Source organism: Scatophagus argus, chromosome 24 (genome assembly GCF_020382885.2).
Source record: "Scatophagus argus isolate fScaArg1 chromosome 24, fScaArg1.pri, whole genome shotgun sequence".
Lineage (NCBI taxonomy): Eukaryota > Metazoa > Chordata > Actinopteri > Scatophagidae > Scatophagus > Scatophagus argus.
The window spans coordinates 9,622,053-9,642,396 of NC_058516.1; the positions used below are offsets into that span (position 1 = coordinate 9,622,053).

At 42.3% G+C, this 20,344-nt stretch overlaps 4 protein-coding genes across 7 annotated transcripts; 2 read left to right on the top strand and 2 right to left on the bottom strand.

Moving 5' to 3' along the window:
* Positions 1-169: 169 nt before the first annotated feature.
* On the top strand, positions 170-3,204 carry si:dkey-1h24.6. Its single transcript, XM_046382244.1, has 4 exons — positions 170-486; positions 1,761-2,096; positions 2,211-2,359; positions 2,878-3,204. The coding sequence occupies exons 1-4, from the start codon at positions 342-344 to the stop codon at positions 2,989-2,991; spliced, it is 744 nt and encodes a 247-aa protein (XP_046238200.1). The 5' UTR covers positions 170-341; the 3' UTR covers positions 2,992-3,204.
* Positions 3,205-3,925: 721 nt separating this feature from the next.
* On the bottom strand, positions 3,926-9,687 carry fastkd2 (FAST kinase domains 2). 4 transcript variants are annotated; one of them, XM_046382243.1, is made up of 12 exons: positions 9,478-9,687; positions 8,543-9,049; positions 8,322-8,425; positions 8,109-8,217; positions 7,703-7,826; positions 7,343-7,482; positions 7,012-7,184; positions 6,542-6,705; positions 6,150-6,386; positions 5,228-5,324; positions 4,422-4,533; positions 3,926-4,225 (listed from the first exon to the last, which is right to left on the bottom strand). In XM_046382243.1, exons 2-12 carry the CDS (start codon positions 9,008-9,010, stop codon positions 4,082-4,084), a joined length of 1,872 nt encoding a protein of 623 aa, XP_046238199.1. In that variant the 5' UTR covers positions 9,011-9,049; positions 9,478-9,687; the 3' UTR covers positions 3,926-4,081. The 4 variants fall into 4 exon arrangements, with proteins under 4 accessions (XP_046238199.1, XP_046238198.1, XP_046238197.1 ...); XM_046382242.1 differs by having other exon boundaries at positions 8,543-9,125; XM_046382241.1 differs by having other exon boundaries at positions 8,543-9,204.
* Positions 9,688-9,843: 156 nt separating this feature from the next.
* mdh1b (malate dehydrogenase 1B, NAD (soluble)) lies at positions 9,844-12,359 on the top strand. The gene is made up of 10 exons (XM_046382936.1): positions 9,844-9,914; positions 10,002-10,114; positions 10,225-10,359; positions 10,442-10,584; positions 10,684-10,852; positions 10,937-11,285; positions 11,369-11,510; positions 11,810-11,985; positions 12,091-12,230; positions 12,303-12,359. The coding sequence occupies exons 1-10, from the start codon at positions 9,893-9,895 to the stop codon at positions 12,357-12,359; spliced, it is 1,446 nt and encodes a 481-aa protein (XP_046238892.1). The 5' UTR covers positions 9,844-9,892.
* Positions 12,360-12,840: 481 nt separating this feature from the next.
* On the bottom strand, positions 12,841-20,280 carry retreg2 (reticulophagy regulator family member 2). Its single transcript, XM_046382245.1, has 9 exons — positions 19,950-20,280; positions 19,338-19,441; positions 18,977-19,007; positions 18,507-18,636; positions 18,066-18,150; positions 17,742-17,879; positions 17,195-17,283; positions 16,116-16,251; positions 12,841-15,733 (listed from the first exon to the last, which is right to left on the bottom strand). The coding sequence occupies exons 1-9, from the start codon at positions 20,201-20,203 to the stop codon at positions 14,931-14,933; spliced, it is 1,770 nt and encodes a 589-aa protein (XP_046238201.1). The 5' UTR covers positions 20,204-20,280; the 3' UTR covers positions 12,841-14,930.
* Positions 20,281-20,344: the final 64 nt, after the last annotated feature.

Here is a 20,344-nt window from a genome sequence, read left to right on the forward strand (position 1 = left end):
GGTTACTTGATAGGAACAGTCTGTTTTGGTCTAAATGAACACACTACTGTAGGGTTAAATGAACAAAACTACAGGCACCAAAGGTCACAAAAACTTCACGAAAGAGTGGAAACTTCAGAGGAGGAGGAGTTGTTACAGGATGTTTTCCTTTAACAGAGGATGTGTAAGGCTCAGTCACTGCAGCACCGTGGGAGTGTTTCAGTCAGAGACCAAATGAGGATATGATACATTACAGTCAGAGGTATGCGTGCATGGAACCAGGGTTTGACGGATCAGATCTCTCTGAAGACTACTTTTAATGCAGTTTGTTGGAGGGGCTTGAAGTTTTAGGTGATGAGGGAATGCCTCGAGGGTGTCTTTCTGCTGGAGGCGAGTTCACACTCTCAGTGCAAAGGATCAAGATGAGTGCTTGGTGGACGTTCATGATCCTCTTGGGCTGCAGATTATCTCACGCCGCTCAGTCTCAGAGCACCTGCATCTTCAATTGTAAGTTGTATTGCAACACATATATTTTAAGAAAACCGTTCTTATTATTTAATATGGTCAAGGATACCGAGGGAACTTCTCGACTATAAATCGGCTATTATTTGACTAACTACAACTTTACGGGATGCGTATGTGGTTACAGTGGGATGGTGGGTTTCATTTTTAAACACTGAGGTTAGCAAACTCATAAGTAGCGGATGTATCTGTTGCTAATAGTGAATCTATTCTCAGTTATTAAAGGAAAGGAATAAATTATCTCCTCACCCAAGGACCAATGGAAAGTCAGGTGAAGTTTCTCAATTCACAAAACATTTCTGGAGCTTTACAGCATAACAGACAGGTGTGCACTGACGCTTTCATTTTAGTGGCCAAAGGGAAGATTTTGGCTTAATAGGAGTGTAAATAATTTTTTGAATCAGTTTGGTATGTCAAATCTATAGAGCCAATTATGATTTTTTTTTTGTTGTTGTTGTTCTTTTGGATTAGATTTTTAACATATTAAAACAAATCACCATCTGCTTCAATTGTTTAGGAGAATACTGCAGCACTGTTTTGTTGTGAAGCTACAAAGAAGGACTAGGAAACTAAATCTGACTTTCTATTGGGATAGGGGTGAGTAAAATAACGACCAGATTTTCATTTTTGGGTGAACTGTTCCTTTAATTGTTTATCTGGTGATTAGTACCTAAGATGTCCCTCTTAATGCTGGATGAATTTTTGACTGAGAAATAAACTTTGGGACAATTTTTGGCTTAGATACGGCGCAAAAAGGCTTTCATTTCAACACCAGTTGATACAACAAATAGCACTAAATCACATAAACCACAAGTCTGCGGCTGACTCAAATGTAACACTCACATGACAAATGTCTGTTATTCAAGTGAAATGTGGAGCTGGTTGAAAGAAATAAATGTGCTTAGATGTGCAATTATTGAATAAATTCCATGTGGGGGTGGAGGGTTGCTGTGAAATGATGAGTGTGAGTTTCAAAGGCAGAACTTGAACTGGGGGAGTTTAATGCACATACATTAATCTTTGCAGGAGTCGTAGCTGAAAGAAGAAGCCATTTCCTTTGCAAAGGTGTTTGTTTACAGAAAAAGACGCAGACATCCTGACTCGGGTTTATGGCATCTATAGACGCACTTTTTCCCTTTTTCAAAATTGTCCTTAAATCACACCCGGCTGTGTGTTTGCAAGCTCATAAATTATATCGTGTTTGTAAGAGACATTTATCATCAGGTATCAGAGCAAAATCATTTTCTTTTTCTCTCCAGATCAGCTGAAAACTGTCTGCGTGCCTGCCAGAGGTAATGCGTCAGTGCCCTGCCCGGAGCTGTCCACTGGAGAGGCAAAGTTCAACCTTTTTCATGACGAGCAAATCATTTACAACTTGACATGCGAAAGCAAAGGAGACACGCCACAGTGTAAACCACCACACAGGACAGTGGGGGTGGAACCTCATGTAAACTCAGAAAATAACTCGGTCAGTTTTGTGCTCACCGGAGTGAATGCCAGTCACCACGGCGTCTACAGATGTGAGAGAACCTCATTATTCCCTCCGCCTCTTATAACAGCATCAAGTCAAGTGTGGATCGTGGTGCTCGTAGAAGGTAAATATTCCAAAGAGCTGTTGAGGTTCTCCAACAAACATCAGGTGCACATAGAACATTTTGTGTACAAATGTGTCCTGTCCAATAAATATTTCCTGAATGTGTTTTGTCCAGGTCACCAATGCAGAAAAATGTGCACAAATGAAAGTGAGAACAATGATGGAAAGAATGAAGGGCAAACCTGTGGATTCCACTGGCTCTGGATTGTTGTAGTTGTCAGCGTCTACAGCATAATCGTCACCGTCGTTGCCGTCGTCATCTGGGTAGGTTATTCCTTAAAGACAAAAAACAAGCGATGTATAGAAGCATTTCAGTTTAAAAGTTTATACCCGAGCAGGAAGAAGCGTGATGTTAAAACAGAGCCACACGTATTTTGCAAGGCATCTTTGCAAGAAATTTGATCTTCTTCAAAAACATCCATGAAAGTTTTTAATATTCTGAATTTGCTCACACTTTTTGATTTTTTTAGTTCCTAAAAAAAAACAAAACATTTGTTTTTCCATCAAGATTATCTAAGTTAAGTTTGGGTTTTACATATTCATGTATGTGTTTGTTCATTTCTCATGGCCTGAAAATAGTCAGCCATGTCTATAAAAAAACAAAAAAAAAGAAAATTGTTGAAATCAACTTTTGACAATCCCACCATGTGTAATATTTGAATTGAGAGACGTGAGCCAAGAGAATAAGAAAAACTTGTGGCCTCTGTCCTGAATGACAGCTACGGCCCCTCCGGTTACTCATGATACACCATGAACTCTTTTGACCTTTGCTTGTCTTCCAGGTTAAGTTGAGGAAGGTGGATACCGACAATGACTACATGAACACCAAACCCAGAGCGCACAGAGAGCGGAGGAAGAAGAAAGGGCTGCTAAATCCTGTGCCAAGATACTGCTGATTACCCTGCATCATCGGAACGAACCACCACATGGACAGCTGTACCCCCACCCCCCACCCCCACCCCCCTGTCCCCACCGGTTCAGATACAAATGTGGGGTCCTTGAACTAGCTTGGCCTGGCAGGACATTATTGAGACTGTCAGTAGTTTTGTGTCTACATGGCGAAAGTAGGCGCTCCTCTCATAATTACATAAAAAATATCACACCAGACAGTTTTTTGGTTTTGCTCATCTCCTGTTTCACCCACTCACTGTGTCTGCCTGTCTCACTCACACACACACACACACACAGAATTTGTAGCTGGAACCCCTATCTCTGTGGTTGAAACAGAAGGAGTTGTCTGAGCGAGGGGATTTAACCACATTATGAGGGTTCTCTCTCAGCTTGTAATCTCCGCATGACATCATGTGAGTAAAGCACGACCACAATTTTAAAATTTTCTGAGGCGGTAATGCCCCATTAGCGGCACACTTCTTTTTCCAGTGTGCAAGCACTTTTTTTTCTCTTCTAAGAAATCAGAAAGTGTTCATGAACAGTTAACATCAGATGAGGTGTAGATACGCAACAGGGAGAGGCACACGCGAACAATAACAATCTGCACCATTTCCTGTCTGGCCCCTCCCTTCATTTTCTCTGTGCTTTCTGCAAGATGTGGCTGCTTCAAAGGGTTTCCACCTTCACCTTGCTCACCTTGCAGTTTCTGTGCAGTTACTGCATGCACATACACTTCTTTAATTGGTGTCATTCAACCGCATGGTCTTACTCATCAAATACCACATGCAACAGCAAGATTAACATATTGTTTCTGTTAGGTTTCTAAGACATTTTGGGACTTTGGCAGATGATTAAAAGCAAAAACACTTATAATAACAGATTTTTTTTCCCCCTTCCCACGCAGTCACTCTTCCCATTAAGAATGACACACTTAAATCATTGAAATTTAAATCATTTCCTGTGATCACTTTTATTTAAATGCTTTCATATATATATCCATTTCTTCTGTATTGTTTACAAAGCTCTGAACAGCACAACAAAATCCATGTGCTCATGTTGATGACGCACACTACTGAGTCAGTCCCTTGGCATCCATTAAAACAGGGAAATCCATCTCAAAGACTCCAGTCGCTCCGTTTCGGGTTGTGGGTCCGATCCGTGCTGTTCTGGAAAAATCTGTCTCCTGAGGGACTCCGTCCTCACGTTCTCAGACATGGACTGCAGCTCCCGCTCCACTACCTGGAAAACAGGAGTATGGATCATGCAAATGTCATGAAGTACACTCAACACTGAGACTTCTTCCACTGGCAGTAGTTAAATATGCAGTTGCACGTTCCCAGTAAACAGAATTTCTTTGCCAGGTGCTTCAGTAACTACTGGATACTTAGCAAAAGAAGAGCCAAACTCAATAAGTGATCATCTCTGATTATCTCACCAAGACATGGTCGTATCCCAGGATCTTCAGATGGCGAATCTCAACGGCCAGAGGACCGCAGGGTTTGGACGTACCGAAGCAAAAAGGCTGTGGTGGGCAAATTACTGCGATTCTAGGACATGAAAACAAGGGTTTCTGAGTTTTAAAAAAGGTCAAAATATGAAGAGCAGGGCAGATTGTGGCTTTCTTTTTACTGAAGTGGTGCACTTTCTTCTTCTGACTTCCTTTGGCACACAGGTAAGAACAGATGTTGTGCAATACAAGCAACAAAATCTTTCATCATTTTTCAGGGCATCATACACTATCAGAAGAATTTGGTTGAATTCGGGCAAAATGCACCACCAGGCTCAACAAAAATCTGTTTAGCTACCTAAAAATGTGCAAACAACAACAAAAAATAAATAAATAAATAAAAACAGTGAAGTTTTTCTTTTCGGATTTGATTTTTTTTTTCATATCAATTTTTTTTTCCCTCCAAAGTGTGTCGCTCAGTTAAAGCAAGTGACAATCTTAAACCTTTAAATGAGTTCAAAATGGGATTTGAACTTTAATCACTCTGTGGAGTTAAATTTACGTAATAAGCAGCAACCCTTTTACGGCACTATTTTATGCTCTGAGGAGCTCTACGTAACAGTCCAAGGTGGAAACTTAAAACGCTTTGATGCATGTGTGCGTCAATGCCCGACACTGACGGTGCAGAAAGCCAAAACATCCTCTGCACCTGCTTTCAAGTCATCAAACATGACGCGAACATGCTAAAGAAAAAAAAAAAAACAACAAAAAAAAAAAGCAAACCGGCATCTTACCTTTGACTGCTCCCTGCTGGAGAGGACTCTTCTCCTGCCTGACTGCTCGCTTCAGTCACAGAGGTTTGGTTTGGCAGAGGTTTGGTTATCACACCGTCTGAGTGTCAGCACACATGAACACAGGCAGTTAGTAGCATCACAGCTGTAAAACTAGCTATTTTATGTCTTTCAGTTACAGAGTACAATGCATAAACAGTGAACTGATGTTAGGGTAGTGATCAGTTACATAAAGGGAACAGAAAAAAAGATTAGCCTGCCTATCATGGCCTTTTTTTATACCATGACTCAACAAGACTTCAATTACACTTATCTGAGCTTGACTCCAGGTTCAATGGGAATTCCAGTTATTTTAAACCTCAGCTCTGTATTTCCATATTTTGGTGTGGGAATGATTCACAGAAACCAAAGGTTAAAAGAATTGGTTAAGTAGTCCACATAAAACGTGCATTTTTGCCACTCATGGGCTGAGGTTGTTATTCAAAGTGGAAAGGTAAAGCCCAAACTCCTTTCTCCAGCTATGAACCACATTTTCCCTGACGTCTTCCTTCAACAGCTCACATCCCGCGGGACTTCAGAGCGAGACTTCTTTAGTGACACCTATGTTTCTGGGTAAACAAGAAAGGATTCTACTCTTTAACAAAAAGGCTAAAAATGATCTTTTCTGTTATGTTGTCAGACACTTACAGTTACCACCTAGCCTGTGAGTGGCAAAAAAGGACTTTTAGTGCATGTAATTTTGACGGTCGCAATTTCCTGAAAGGATCAACTTGGGTCCATTGCAGCTGTGTTGCAGCTGCCAGCTGAGATGAACAACTGGACCAGTTCCAAAAATTTTAGTTAGTATGAACCATTTACACATCAAGAAATGCAAATATAAACCCCAGATTAAAAAAAAAAAAAAAGTACTTCAATTTCTCTTTACCAATGAAGTAGAAGTTCTCCGCCACCACGTTCTCCTGTAGAGTTACATCTCCCTGGTCCTGCAACACACTTTGCAGGCTCTGCGTGAGCCACAGGTTAACTGATGAACTGCTGAAAACGGGATCTCCCAGGACAAACGGGGGTACAGTCAGAGCAACGGGGAGCGGAGGACGGTCGAGACTGAGGCACAAGTGGACTGTCTGAAACATTTTCTCGTCTCTGTGGAGACGGCTGGGCTCTGATGAGAAACAAAGGAAGTTAAGTCAGGTGATACTGAGAGAGAAGTTGGCAGACAAAAAAAATTGGAGGAGGAAAAGAGGAGAATAAGAAGTGGCAAGGCAGAAAAGGACAGACTACGTTGAAAGGAGTGTGCATGTATGAGCGAGTCCTTACCCGTAGTCCTAAACTGCTCTAGTGTACTGCTCTCCAGAAGTTGCTGCAATGGTCCAGAGGGGAAGTGGCCCATTAGACACAGGTAGTATACCGATCTTAACAACTCAATCCCAGACATCTTGGGCAGATAAGAGTCCAGAACTTGACAGAGACTATCCAAAAACCTGGGAACAGCAATTTAAAAAAACAACAAAGACATCAATCCTGGAAACCAACCATCATGAAAGTTATGAGTTAAGATAATGAGGAAAAAATTATTGTAAGGCAACTAGTAGTAGAGTAGCTGTGCAACTCAGAGCAGGAAGCAAAACTTTGTTTTACGTAAACTAATTCATTGAACAAAACACTTCTTCACTAAGCTGAAAGTGAGCAACCTAAGTAATCAATAAGTAACAGGAACTTGGAACAGCAAGATGAAACCCAACAAAGACAAATGGTCCTTGAAAGGTGGAAACATGTGAGGAACCTACCGTTGCCTTTGGTGTTGCAGGTCATAGTTAAAAAAGGAGTACACTTTGAGGACAAAGAGGAGGTCTTTCAGTGTCAGAGCGTCTGGATTGGCGATCACCTTCTGAGCAAATGCCTCCATTAATGCATCGGGACAGAAGGTGAGTTTCTCTAATGAAGACAGGATGAGGATCAACTGAACAGAGGAGGGAAAAGGCGACAGCTTGGGTTATGACCTGAAACAATTCATACTATTTTAATGTGAGTCCAGGCATGATACAACGGCCAAATGTAATTGACGACGTGTCATATTTAATACTTCACAAAAAAAGGAATAGAAAAGAGTTGCAGCACCTGTTTGTTGTTCCATATGTCTATCATAGAGGCGGCATAGTCTGAAATGTCAGTGAGCAGTGAGAGGTCTCTGTAGCGCAACTCCCAATAAGACTTCAGAATTGTTAACAAGCTGTTGAAGGGGAACACATGGAGGTTTTCTACCACAGGGGACAGATAAGGGAAAAAAAAAAGAAAAAGAAAAAGAGTAGGTTGGTAAAACCATAAAAACAGAAGTCTTTTCATGTGTTTTATATTTCAGGCTCTGTTTTGGCTGATTCATTCAAGCAAACTCTGCCAAGATGTTTTCCAATTTTATCACCACGCAATTACTCCTAACAAAATGTATGTATTTTCTTTAAATTGGACTATAGGTTTTACCTTTGATCTTACCACTGCAGACATCCAGCAGTGGTCTAGAGTAGAAGCCCATTGTGACCATAGTAGAGATCATGTACTTGGTATTGGGAAGGGTGAACTGGTCTGTCATTGATAAAGCCTTTTTCTGCAGAAAGCACAGTGTGCAGGTTATTTTTGGTGATGACCAGTATTTCAAAACTCCAATGCTGCAGTGAGAAAGATGTCATCAATAAACCACCTGTAAGGGGTCACCGTGACATTTCAGGTACGATGAGACTGACAAACGTGGTGTCTCAAAAAAAAACCACTGAAATATCTTTAATAGAAAAAATTAATCCGTTAAAGTCGACAAGAATTAGACACTGTGCTGTCTTCAAGGACATGCCTTCTACAAGAGTATGGTCAAAACCAAGTCTCGTAAACCAACCTCTAGTTTCCGTTTGAGGTACAGTGGGACGTCTTTCCCCAAAACACGCATCATGGTTTGGAGAGCCACTACATTCTTGATCGTGGGAAGACGGGCCTCGACTAGCAGCCTGGGATGCAGCCATAAAAAACAGTGATGTGAATTGATCGAAAGGTTTGACCATTGAGGTATTTATATTCCGCTTTAAAATTCTGATCATTTCATAATCCTGACCTCATGCCCTCCTTCTGTGTGGCGACGTTGGGGGTGTCCTCCATGTTTGTCAGACAGCTGGCTAAGATGGACAGTCCCTTTTCATCAAAGTTATTCAGTTTCTCCTGTTAGTGGACAATAAACGGCGTTACAAAACCAACACAAAACATTAACAAAGCAACCAAAATATTGCCAATATTATAACACGTTTGCTTGCTGTTCCATCATATTTCACTGCCTACCTGGCAGACCCGGAGGAAAGTCTGGACCACACGGCTACTTTGGGGAACTCCCAGTCTGACAAGACCCACAAGAGAGTAAGCAACGTCCTCGTTGCTCATGTGTCCCACACTTTTAATGGCCGTCTGCAGTAGCCTGTCAAATGCAGGATGCTCGAACATCAGCTGCAGCTCATAGCGCTGCTGCTCAACTGACATCTTCTTAATGGTCGAACTCATGTGGCTCAGGCAGTTGCTCACCTGTCGAATCGTGGGTGCGTATCGACAGGTGAGGTCTAACACGTCCGATGGGGAGCCACATTGCGACAAGTGGTCATTAAAAGCGAACCCCGTGTGTCCTCGACTTGTCTCTGCGGGAAGCGAAGACTCTGTCCCTGGAGACGAGAGATGCTCTTTGGCTTCCAAGTGCTCCTCACTGTAAAACTTATCCTGCGAGTAAAACCTCTCTGACCCGACAAGACTCCGAACCATGGACGCCTGGCTTTGCCTAGTGCTCCAAATGTGTGCCAACTGTTGACCGGAGAAAGATGCGTCTTTGACTGATGCTGTCACCGGGAAACTGCGCTGCTGCCAAAAAGACCTGCGGCTGCAAAAGCGCAGGCTCCTTCTCATGACCTCCGTTGTCACCCAGACAGACATTGTTCTCACGAAAAACTTAGAAGATGCTAAAAAGTGTAAAGCATATAAGGGACTGCAGCGTCCTTAATTTCAGCAAATAGCTACGAACTAACAAATACAAATCGGAAAGTACGCATTACTCAGTTAGAGTTACAAACTATACAGCCACCACAGAATGTTAAATTTTGCAAGTAGCTACTACAAATGATGATGACCACTGCGAATTTGCTCGCAAGGTCAACAGACGTCCCCATTCAATTTATGTGGACACTGGCTAGCTTACATTAGCTAGCAAAGGTTAGCTGCGTGATAACCCCTACCTTACTTCAACTGCGAAAATACAGAAACAGTGGTCTCAAAATAACACACGCCACTTGCTGGGCCCTCTAACACTTGGCAGGAAAGTTGTTAAACGAAGACACTCAGAGTTACATCTCAATAAAAGATATAAACTAATCCATGTGACATAGCATTCTCACACGCTTCTTCATGACGTGTGCGTCGCTGTATGTAGTCCCCCCTGTCACCATGGTACAGCGCGTACAGTCAAAATATAATAAATGAAATTTGTCGTGAATATAAGTTGTCTCAAGTATAAAATTTATTGTGTTTATTGAAACCAACCTGCGACCCTTTGAATGATAGGGCTCATATTTTTTGTTTGTGGTGGTTTCTACACGTTTCCAATTAAGCGTGACACCTCCGGTTTCTTAGCAACCGACGCACTCGGATGGAATGGCAAAATTTGTTCTTGCCGGTAAAGTTTGGTTTACTTTTTATCATTTAACATTTAACGGTGTATGAAGTATCACATTTTTGATCACAACAATTTCAACTTCTTCAGGCAAGGCAGACTGCCCACATTATGCCAAAGCGGAGCTTTTAGCAGACAGTCTGCAGATATCTCTGCCATACTTCAGGATCCATAAGATCTCCATCCTCCCAGATGAATGGAAGGTAATAATCCTACGTTTATATACATATATCATTATATTTCAAACTCACTAACATATTATTTTTGTTACTTATCTGTCACTCCATTGTAACTTTTCTCCGGTCATTGACAGGAATGGCTAGAGGCCACCTGCAAAAGAAATGGCTGGAAGCACGAGCATTCTCCTTTGGTTTGGCAGGAACTGGTGGCCCAAGGGGGGAAAGGGATGCTCTTAGGGGGCTTCAGTGACTTCCTAGAGCATTGTCAGGTAGGTTTACACCAGGTCTTCTTCATTAAAATCACATTTAAGCTTCCAAACTTTAAATTTTCTTCAGTTACTCCTTGTGTAGGATTATTACGGCATCACATCAGACATGCCTACAGATATAATGCTGAGCATTGCAGCAGAGAATCTGGAAGCCAAGAAGAACCTTATTGTAGAGGAGCAGCTTCGTCTCAGTCTTATCAGACCCCTTCACATATGGATCAGCAGGTCTGGAAAATTTGAAACCAAAGAAAAAGAGGAATTTATAAAAATGTTGTGAGTATTTCAGATGGCAAACGGGGTGTGAATTTTTCTATGCCTTTCCAGTGCTCTCAGCCTGACCTGCAACTTCCTGATCCCCAGTCTGCTCTCTGCTGAGGTGTTCCCACATGTTTCTGCAATCAGCCTTCACCTATTTGACCTGGATGGAAGTGAGGAGGGATTACAGAGGCTGAAGATGGAGACGGAGGACCTGGCTCTACGTCTGCTCCATCAAGTATAGTATTTTTAAGATTCTTTTTTGTTTTTTTAAAACCACATCTGAGGGACAATAAAGTAATCTAAATGTATCTATTCACAGGTGACCGTTCACACAGACCTGGAACAGACCATCCAAAATGCAGATGTTGTTTTACTGCTGGATGAGTGGTGGTCTAATGATATTGATACAGAGAATGAGGAGGAAAAGAAGACTAGAAAGGTGGAGTGGATCTCAGACAGGTACAGGAAGTATGGACAACTGATTGACACAAGGGCCAACAAGGAGGTGAAGGTGATTGTGGCTGGTGACTCATTTGTCAACCTGAGGTGCTCGCTTCTTCTGGATAACTCACGCTCCATTGACAGCCACCAATTTGTCACCATGGCAACTCAGCTGGAGAATGAAGCCAGGGCCATCATTGCGAAAAAGCTGAAAGTGAAGACCTCAGGTAGCCACAATAAACTCTGTGTTTTGTGAAACCTTTTCACATTACCTGTTGCATTTTCGCACTTTCCTCTTTGTCTGCTCTAGATGTTACAAATGTCATCGTGTGGGGGAACATCAGTGGTAGTTTCTACATTGACCTGCAGATGGCGAGAGTTTTCAACTATAACGGTGCAATCAAAGGGCCTGCTTTCTTCTCCCAACCAGTCCAAAAGATTCTCCATGAAAGGTTTGTAATAACATACAATAGTGGCTCTGACTCTTTTTAATGTGTTTTAAACTCCACCAGCTTATTAATGGCTTATCTAATGTACTTTATTGCACGCTGATTGGTTATGTCCACCCATTTGGTAAGCCAAATAAAATATGATAAGGTCTACCATCAATTTACAAAACTGCTTACCTAACCATAACCTGCTGCATCTTTACTCTCTGGCAGTACTCATTACACAATACGTCTGATCCAGCAGTCTGGCTGCTCTGATCAAAAACATGCTTGCATATGCCAGATTTCTTCCTCTTTTCCAGGAAATGGTTGGAAATGGATTTGCAAGACTTGGTTCGCTGTCAACGTGCAGCTGTGGCTTCAAAGACCTGCAGAGCAGCTGCCATGTCTCTCGCCAATGGGATCCTCACTGTGCTAAAGGCATGGAATGGCTTTTGTGGTTCAGATGAGATCTTCTCTGTGGGTGTGCTTTGCCCAGGTGAAGACGCAGGCAAACAGACGTGTGACAAAACACCTGCCTACAGATTTTAGCCGACTGATCCAGGTGGTATTGAAATGTGACTGTCTCTGGCTGCTTGTTTAGAGTACTACAATCTCCCAGATGGCATCGTCCTCTCAGTTCCAGTCACCTTTGCAGAAGGTAAATGGTCCGTGCTGTCTGATGTGACCGTTGGAGATGAGCTGAAGGAGAGACTTCGGCGTTATGCGCGTGAACTCATGCGGGTATGTCAAGTACATTTTCACAGCAACAATATGTTATTGCAGCTTAAACAATATGGTCTTTTTCTTTCCCAGGAAAAAGAGCTTGGCTCAGAAGATTCCGGGATCGTTATGAATACAGAAGACAGCTGAAAGGCTTTGAAAAATGTTTTGTTTCGATTTTCCTGTAAACCTCCTTTGCTTTTTCTGCTTTATTTGGGCAGCATGCCAATTCTTAACATCTTGTTTCAACTGTTTTCTAATACGACTGCTGTATCTTGTAATCATATGTAATCGTAGTGTGGATTTGCTTGAGGTGCTGTGGAGGCAGCTGATGGAGAATATCCAGTGTCAGGTTGATTTAAAAAGTCACGGATAGCTCACATTATTCTAAAGGACAGACTAACAAAACATATGTGATATTTGTGTCTTGCTTAATACTGACAGGCTGATATAGCCTGCTTTTTGTGATCATCTGAATGTGGATTATGTAGTTATTTTTTCTGTTTGTGTGATAAAGATTAAATATGAAAAAAAACCCAAAAACTTGCATACCGGCAAGGCCAACTAAAACATCAGAAGCTGATTAAAACGATCAAAGGACATCCGATACATTTCAGTGCAACGTCTCAAGTTTGTTTCAGTTTGTTCTTTTATTCTCTTACTTTCACATGTGGAAAAGTTGAAGTTTTGTTTTACCAAGTTTCATGACATGAACTCTTTTTAGCGCTTCGTGAGACTCATCCATGGCTGCTGTATTTTTAGATGTAAAAGATCAAACTGAGTACTTTATGGAAAAAGGAGAAATTAGAAAATATATTCCTTTTTTTTTTTCTTTTAAATTGTACAGTTCAGTAAGTGCCTTTTTTTTAGATAGTTCAAGAAGCATATAATATAACACAATACTACCATACACAAACTAGTCTGTTAATATCCTTCTCTAACTCTGACGTTATCACTTGCCACCCAATCCCATTTACAGTTGGGTAGTCTCTAAATTGAGGACACATCAAAACTTGTCTTCCCCTGGTTGGTAATTAAATATTAAACAAACTGAATTTAATCGGCTCTTTTAACCTGAAACATTCAAACAAATTTTTTTTTCTCACAAACTGTGCAGTACTTTGTCAGTTGATAAGGAAAACTTGAACAGAGTGCTGTTTTTACATGCAGGATATACACTTTCTTTTGAAGCATTTCTACACTATACACAAGGAGGCATTGACTGGAAAAAAAAAAAGGAAAGGTTAGTACAAATACAATGCACTACGACAAGTCAGGGAAATGGACACGTTTCTGCAAAGCTATATTCAATTTGTACAACCCACCCCTGAGATTTGGATGCTGAGTGGTTTACAAAAGCAAATCCGGCCTTTTTATACAGTCAAGCATAGTGCTAGATTTCTTCACGTCGTGTCAGCAATTTTCCAGAAAACCCCAGCAGCGGCCATGATACATAAAGTGTAACTGTTAAACAATTATGTCCTTCCGACGACACAACAACTGCTCCAGTATGAGTAACGCACTTTCGAAAATTGAGCTCAAAAGTCGATCGTGGTAAATACATGCGTAATGCATGGCATGCATGGACTTGTCATGGCACTAAGGAGGTTAATTGGTAAACATACAAATCCCAGTGATGACTGTACACGTTACAAATAGTTGGGTACAGACAGGAAGAAGCCTGCATTTTTCAAACAAGATTTAGAGTAAATTCAATTACGTATACATACCAATTACATACAGATGGGTGGAAAGAAATGCTATTCACAAATATGAATCAAAATGAACCATCAATCACAGAGAGGGAATTTGGGAACATTTCTTTTATCTTGCAACAATGGTTTAAGATGTACTGCTTGTCAACATCCAACGATGTCACAGATTATATTTCCAGGCAACAAGTGAAAGACCACTAATGACTGAATGCTTCTGTCCAAACTGGAACCTTGGAAAACTTGGGAGGCTCAGATAAATTGAAGGGTAACACGATTTCTTTTACTAAGTCTACCTTTGGGGACTACACTTCAAACCTGCGCATCTATGGGGCCAGTCATCATACAATCATAATGGGCAACTGAAGGGATTTCATTTCCTCCCCTCTCAGCTCAACAAAGACGTTTCATCAACCGATACTGTTAAATTAAATAATTTATAGCATATATTAATAGTTATATCCATTATTTCAACTCTTCATACCATCATCTAGATAAACGTCTGCGTCTGAACCAAAACAAGATGGAAGGGTAAGCCAAGGTAGAAAATAACAGCATAGGTACTAACACTTTGCAAACCCTGATTATAATGTTGTCTCTGGAACTGTTAACTCAAGCCAGTTCTGCCTTTAACCTACTCTCAATGAACATGATACCACCAGGCAAATGCATTATTGATGATTTGGGTCAAAATTATGTTATTTACGTGTACAGAACAAAGCTGTGTCATTGGTATATGCCACTTGATGATCCCGATAATGTGATGGTCCTGGACTAGAAACAACTCGGGTACCGAGACTGAACAGACCATTGAAATGAGAGGCTATGAAAGCAAAACGCATTGAGTGATCTCAACCATCTGCCAAACAATCGCCACCCAACAGTGTTAAATGCCAAACTCTTTGATAAATGTTTTGTATATAGCAGTATGTATGGATATAATGTAGTTCTAACGTACAAATAAAAACAAAATAGTTAGAGGTGGGGGCAGGGGGAGGAAATGGGGAAGCTATGACCGTGGTTGATGCGGAGGACATGGAGGTGTCTCTGGAGCTCCTGAGGTTCCTCCCAACACCTGTCTGTCAGAGCTGAGCTCCAGCCCCTCATCCACCAGCTCCAGTTCACTTTGGTCCAGAAGCTCAAAGTCCTCTTCCTCGGTCGGAACTAGTGTGTCGTCGTGCATCTCCTCGCCAACGCAGCTTTCTTTCTTAATTGCCTCGTCCAGGTCCTCGTCAGCCCCCAGCGCCCCTACCGTAGTAACTGTAGTGTGACCAGTGGATTCGGTGGGTTGGGTGGAGGTCTCCAGGACACCCGGTAGGGTTTCGGTTGGAAGGAACTCGGCCAGGGAGGGCTCCTCGCTGGCCTCACTGGAGCGCAGCAGGGCTGACAGAGTGTTCTGCACCACAGTGGAGATGGCTGTGCTCACTATCTCCTCGCTCAAGGCCTCCAGGGAGCGCTGCGCACCCTGGTCTACTGCATCCACCTTCTCCTCTCCCCCCTGCCTCCCCGCTTCCTGCCCTGCAGCTGGCACGGGCAACACGCCCTCCTCGCGCCCAGGTGGTCGTCCATGTCCATTGAAGTGCGTGTTCACAAAGTGGAGCGGAGACGCTAAGTGCTGGATGAGGAGGCTGGCTGGGCTCAACGGTTCGTCCTCTGACTGCGCGCCAGCCTGGGCTCCGTCACCCTGGCCCCGAAGAGGGAAGTGAAGCAGGCTGTGCTCCACGGATGGAAACTCCTCAACAGAGGGGAACTCAGGGAGATCCCGCATGTAGGACTCCTCAGGGTCACTGTGTAAACTCTGCTGGTCCAGATCTGTTGTAGAGATGAGACGGCAAGAAAAAAGCAAAACAATGAATTCAACCAACTCAAGCATGTAAGTCAAGGATAAACACTATAGAAATCAGGCTACCTCTGGTTTTAAAAAGAAGACCAGAAACTGACTAAATAAAATGAATCACAAATCTATGTGGCTCCCTTTCTCAGCTCAGACTTGAGCTGAAAATCCTGTAATTGCATAGTTAAAAAAAAAAAGATGCACAGAACAAGCAAGGAAAAACAAGATTAAAGATTATTTAAAATGAAATTTGTACATTATGCCTGTAATATGATCAACAGTGACCGATGACTAAATACTAAAAAACAAAAACAAACAAAGCAAAAGTTAGTTTTTGAATACCCAGGGGTGCTGATTTACCTTCAGAGAAGTCAGTGAGTTGAGGAGTGGTGGCTCTGGACACTGAAAACCCTCCGCTCTCCAAGATGGATGCCTCCTCGTCTGACAGCTCTGAGTCCGTGATGGCCATCGCCAAAGCTGTGGTCTTCACATCCACCTGACCGAATGAAAACCACAGCATTACATCACTGCTAAAACACAAGGGTCTCATCACCTTTCTCTCCGTTTCACGCCACATCAAAATAAGCGGGTATCGAACGCAACTCAGCAAGTACTACAGTTGTGCAAAGGGAATGTGGTAGAATTTAAAAGCCATTTACTACACTATATTACAGAGGTACCCTTATACTGACATATACTCTGGTCCCCACTGCTTCTTCTGATGGTCTTATGAGCCCTCATTAAAAGAGGAATTACAGTATTAAACCTTCGCTCTGTATTTACATATGTTAGCTCATAAATAAATTATGCAACAGTCGCAACAAAATGCTTTGGGGAAACTCCAACCATCAAGGTTATGTCCACTAAAAGTGATTGTGTGTCTACAGAGAGAGATCTTTCTTGTTAAAAGAGTAAAAATGACCAGATTACCAGAAAAAGCTTAAGTTTCGCTCAAGCAGAAGTCTCACTCTATAATCTTGCAAGAGGCTGCAGCTGTTGCAGGAAACGTGATTCTGATTTGCAGAGTTTAGATTTATCACAGGGAAATTGCCAGCAAGAATTTATGGCTGAATATTAACCGATTTCAAAAATCTAGATGAGGGAACAACTGCAAGAACTCAACTGTCCCAAGAGATTTCAGAGAAAGATTTCTCCTTGAACAACACTTGTGCTTACTGGTGTTTCTCTAATGTTGTCACAATCTGAGCATGTGAGTGAGTTGCCACAATGATTACGTTGTAGCCAGTGCGGTCGTGTCATGGCTGCCAGCTGAGGTAAATCTATCCGACTTGTTCCAAAACCTTTGGTAAACATTAAACATTTAAGCATTTTTAAAATATGAAAGTACAGGGCCAAGGCCAAATGAGTGGAATTCCCCTTCCAGTCTACTCTCTGTTGCAGAGTAATGTGAGCACAGGTGTTCAGGTGTGTGTCCATACCGTCGGGGCGAAACAGGACAGCTCCTCCTCGCTCTCACTCTCCGTTTCAGCTCTTGGCTCGTCTCCTTCCTCCACCTCCTTCTTCACCTCTGGTAAAAGCACACCATGAACACTTTTAAAATGTCACCCCGGAGAAGGAAACGCAAGCGAACTGCAACAGCAACAGATGATTGGTTGAACCGCTTCAAACTCAGAATGACACTGGCTTTTATGGCCTACGTTTAGGAAGAGCAACGGTACACGTTTAACTACATGGGAACAAGGAACAAATGCAACCAGAGGAACTTATAATGACACTTTCACTATATTCAGCACTGCTCTATTTACACAATTATGTAACACGTGGTATTACAATTGTTTTTTCTGTGTTGGCAGGGTTTTGTGTCTCAGTTTGGGTATCACCAAGAAAGAAAAGAAAACTCAAAACTCAAGCTCCTTGTGTAACACTTCCTCCTCACATGCTGAAGTCCTGTATTAATCTAACAAACATGAGCTAAGCCAATATCTAAAGCCTCTGAAAGCCCGAAGGTGTCACATTCGCACTCACTCCTCTTGTCGTGCTTGCGGTGTTCAGTATCACCCTTCATGCTGTAGTCCAGTTTCATCAGGATTGGCTCCAGGCCTGTGTACATCCTCTGGATCAGTTCGTGGTATACCACCAACGGCCACAACAGCACACTAAGGACTGGACAGGCACACAGACATAACATTGACAGCATTATGCTACCCTTATTCTTCAGCATCAAAGCAAGATGCTGCAAACGGACGACAGAATGTATGTAAAAAGAAAAAGTACGATTTTCCAATGAGGTTTAAGTTATCTGATCCATGCATAAGGTATGAGGCACCACGCACAAGCAGGATTCCTCACCTATAATATAGGAGATCATGATTCCTGGTACATAATGTCCAACCACAGCAAGTACAAAACAGCCACTGCACATCATCGCACAGAACTGGAAAACAGAACAAGAAAGAGAAATCAGGCTTATACACTTTCGAGCTGCAAGCAGCATCACTGCAGGTGTGGTGTGTGTGTGTGTGCGTTTGTGTATGACGGATGAGAATTTCTGGATGACTTAATGCACCTGCTAACTTCAGACAGTTAGCATCGTGCCTTATTCCCAGTCACGCTTTTAGTCTGCTGGCAAACTAAACACACAATATAAGTTGATATTTTCTTACACTCCTAATGCTTTCAATGACCTGCACAAGGCTGATTATAAACACACACAACCACTTTCGATAATTCACTGCTTTATTTTCTGTACCAGCTGCACGGCATAACCAAAAATCATAATTGCTGCTGTACCTTGCCATGGTTCTGTCGTTTGTACTGCAGCATCTCTTGCAGGTAAAGGCAGCAGGTCAGGTAACTCTCAGCCAGGTGATGGCTGAGCTCAGGAATGCTGAGCAGACGCTGCTCGCCGCTCACTGTTTCGCTGCACGCAAACACACACACACACAAGCAAACACAAGAAAAGATCAACACTTGTAAATGACAGAAATCTGTACTTATTGTGCTTTAGGCTGTACTTAAATAATTAAAGAGAGGCAGTGCAGGATTCCACGCTCATGTAATGACAGTGGAAGGAGGGAAACACACACACAGATGAACATGAAAAAATAAGAGCAGCAGCTTTTTATGATACGGTGTGACACGTGAGCCAAATGCCATAAATGAAAAGACGGACCGCGCACACAATTTAACAGGATATGAAGACACGAGAATAACATCATGACTAAACTATATTACACGTTTATTGTGCACACACTACACACCTTCGTACATGGTGAGCCTCTGCATGTTGAACTGCAGTAAGAGGAAAAACACACAATTAGCAGCAGATCACGACCCAAAAACATGTTTTATTTGACACATTAAATGACAACCATTTTATCATTAGCATGAGGTGAAAGGGCTATTTTACAAAGAAAATTTAAAAACCTTGCCACATTTCATACGATGGATATGATGCAGTGTATTAAATTGCAAGTTTATTTTAAAAAATAAATAAATAAATAAAATCAAGCAATCCTATGTGTTATGTGTTGGACAATATAGTTTTTAACTGGCTTGACATTCACTTGTGATGAGCGACAAAGCCTCAAAGATTCAAACTCCAAAAAGGCCTGGGCTTACCAGTGATGATGGGCAACTTTGGCTTCCATCTCTCCAGTAGCATGAGTCCCAGCAGGGACACACTCAACAGGAACAGAGGCCGCAGGGAGGTGGATGACAGCAGCCTGTGGTGACAGATTGACAGACAGCCCACCAGTTGGCTAACGTTCAACACATAATAAACATACCTATAATGCAGGAAAACCCACTTCCGCATTAATCTTCACAAACACATGTACAAAGCCCTTATTATTATTTGTCTGTTACTCACAGCTGGTTAACAAGGCCCGGGCCACTCAGCATGACATCAGTGTTTGTTAGAATTAAGCTGAACAAAAGCTAAAAAGTGTAACAACTCAAAATAACTCTGGTCGTCTGTTATGTCAGCGCCATAATGTTTTTCCTGATAGTGTTTAATGCGCGACGCCATGTTTATCGGACTGAAAAATAAGTTTTTAATTGCTGGCAAGCTACGTTAGCACTGAGCTAAAGACGTGGGATTAGCTAACTTATCTTGACATTCACTCGTAATAGCCCCGCTGACGTTAGCCAGCTGGCTAATGATGTTAAATGCAACCTTAAAGAACAGTCAAAAAGGTGGAAAATGCGATTAAACACGATGTCTGTGTTTACCAGAATAAAGTGTTGAGTGTCAGGGCGACAGAGATGCTGTACAACGGCCTCTCCCAGACCAGCAGCCTCTGCACCCACAGCAGCAGGGGCTCATACTGCGATAGCCAACCCTGAAGACGCTCCCGCAGGCGGAGGAGCTCCGGGTTTACGTCCGCGCAAGTCTGCTCCGACGTCCCTGCAGGGAACAGAGCCTCCAAGCCGACCGAAGACGAGGTAACCGAGGGGCGTCTTCTGGCCTCCTCTTCGCTCGCCATGTTTCCCCCACTTTGTTATGTTGTTTTGGATATCACGGGGTTTAGGGAAGGATCAGCGTAAAGAGTGATGGACTTAAAAAAAACTAGAGCTTCCGGTTTTCAAAATAATGCTGGATAACACTACTACCACACAAACACACA

Coding starts and splice junctions, on each gene's coding strand:
- si:dkey-1h24.6 (XM_046382244.1), top strand. CDS start 342: ATGCCTCGAGGGTGTCTTTCTGCTGGAGGCGAGTTCACACTCTCAGTG. Junction 487..1,760: donor GAGCACCTGCATCTTCAATT/GTAAGTTGTATT, acceptor TTTTCTCTCCAG/ATCAGCTGAAAACTGTCTGC. Junction 2,360..2,877: donor TCGTTGCCGTCGTCATCTGG/GTAGGTTATTCC, acceptor CTTGTCTTCCAG/GTTAAGTTGAGGAAGGTGGA.
- fastkd2 (XM_046382241.1), bottom strand. CDS start 9,178: ATGTCTGTCTGGGTGACAACGGAGGTCATGAGAAGGAGCCTGCGCTTT. Junction 6,706..7,011: donor CTGCAACACCAAAGGCAACG/GTAGGTTCCTCA, acceptor TGCTGTTCCCAG/GTTTTTGGATAGTCTCTGTC. Junction 6,387..6,541: donor AGAGCAGTTTAGGACTACGG/GTAAGGACTCGC, acceptor GTTTCTCATCAG/AGCCCAGCCGTCTCCACAGA.
- mdh1b (XM_046382936.1), top strand. CDS start 9,893: ATGGCAAAATTTGTTCTTGCCG. Junction 9,915..10,001: donor GGCAAAATTTGTTCTTGCCG/GTAAAGTTTGGT, acceptor CAACTTCTTCAG/GCAAGGCAGACTGCCCACAT. Junction 11,511..11,809: donor CAAAAGATTCTCCATGAAAG/GTTTGTAATAAC, acceptor CCTCTTTTCCAG/GAAATGGTTGGAAATGGATT.
- retreg2 (XM_046382245.1), bottom strand. CDS start 20,203: ATGGCGAGCGAAGAGGAGGCCAGAAGACGCCCCTCGGTTACCTCGTCT. Junction 19,442..19,949: donor ACACTCAACACTTTATTCTG/GTAAACACAGAC, acceptor CTGTCACCACAG/GCTGCTGTCATCCACCTCCC. Junction 19,008..19,337: donor AAAGTTGCCCATCATCACTG/GTAAGCCCAGGC, acceptor CTCTTACTGCAG/TTCAACATGCAGAGGCTCAC.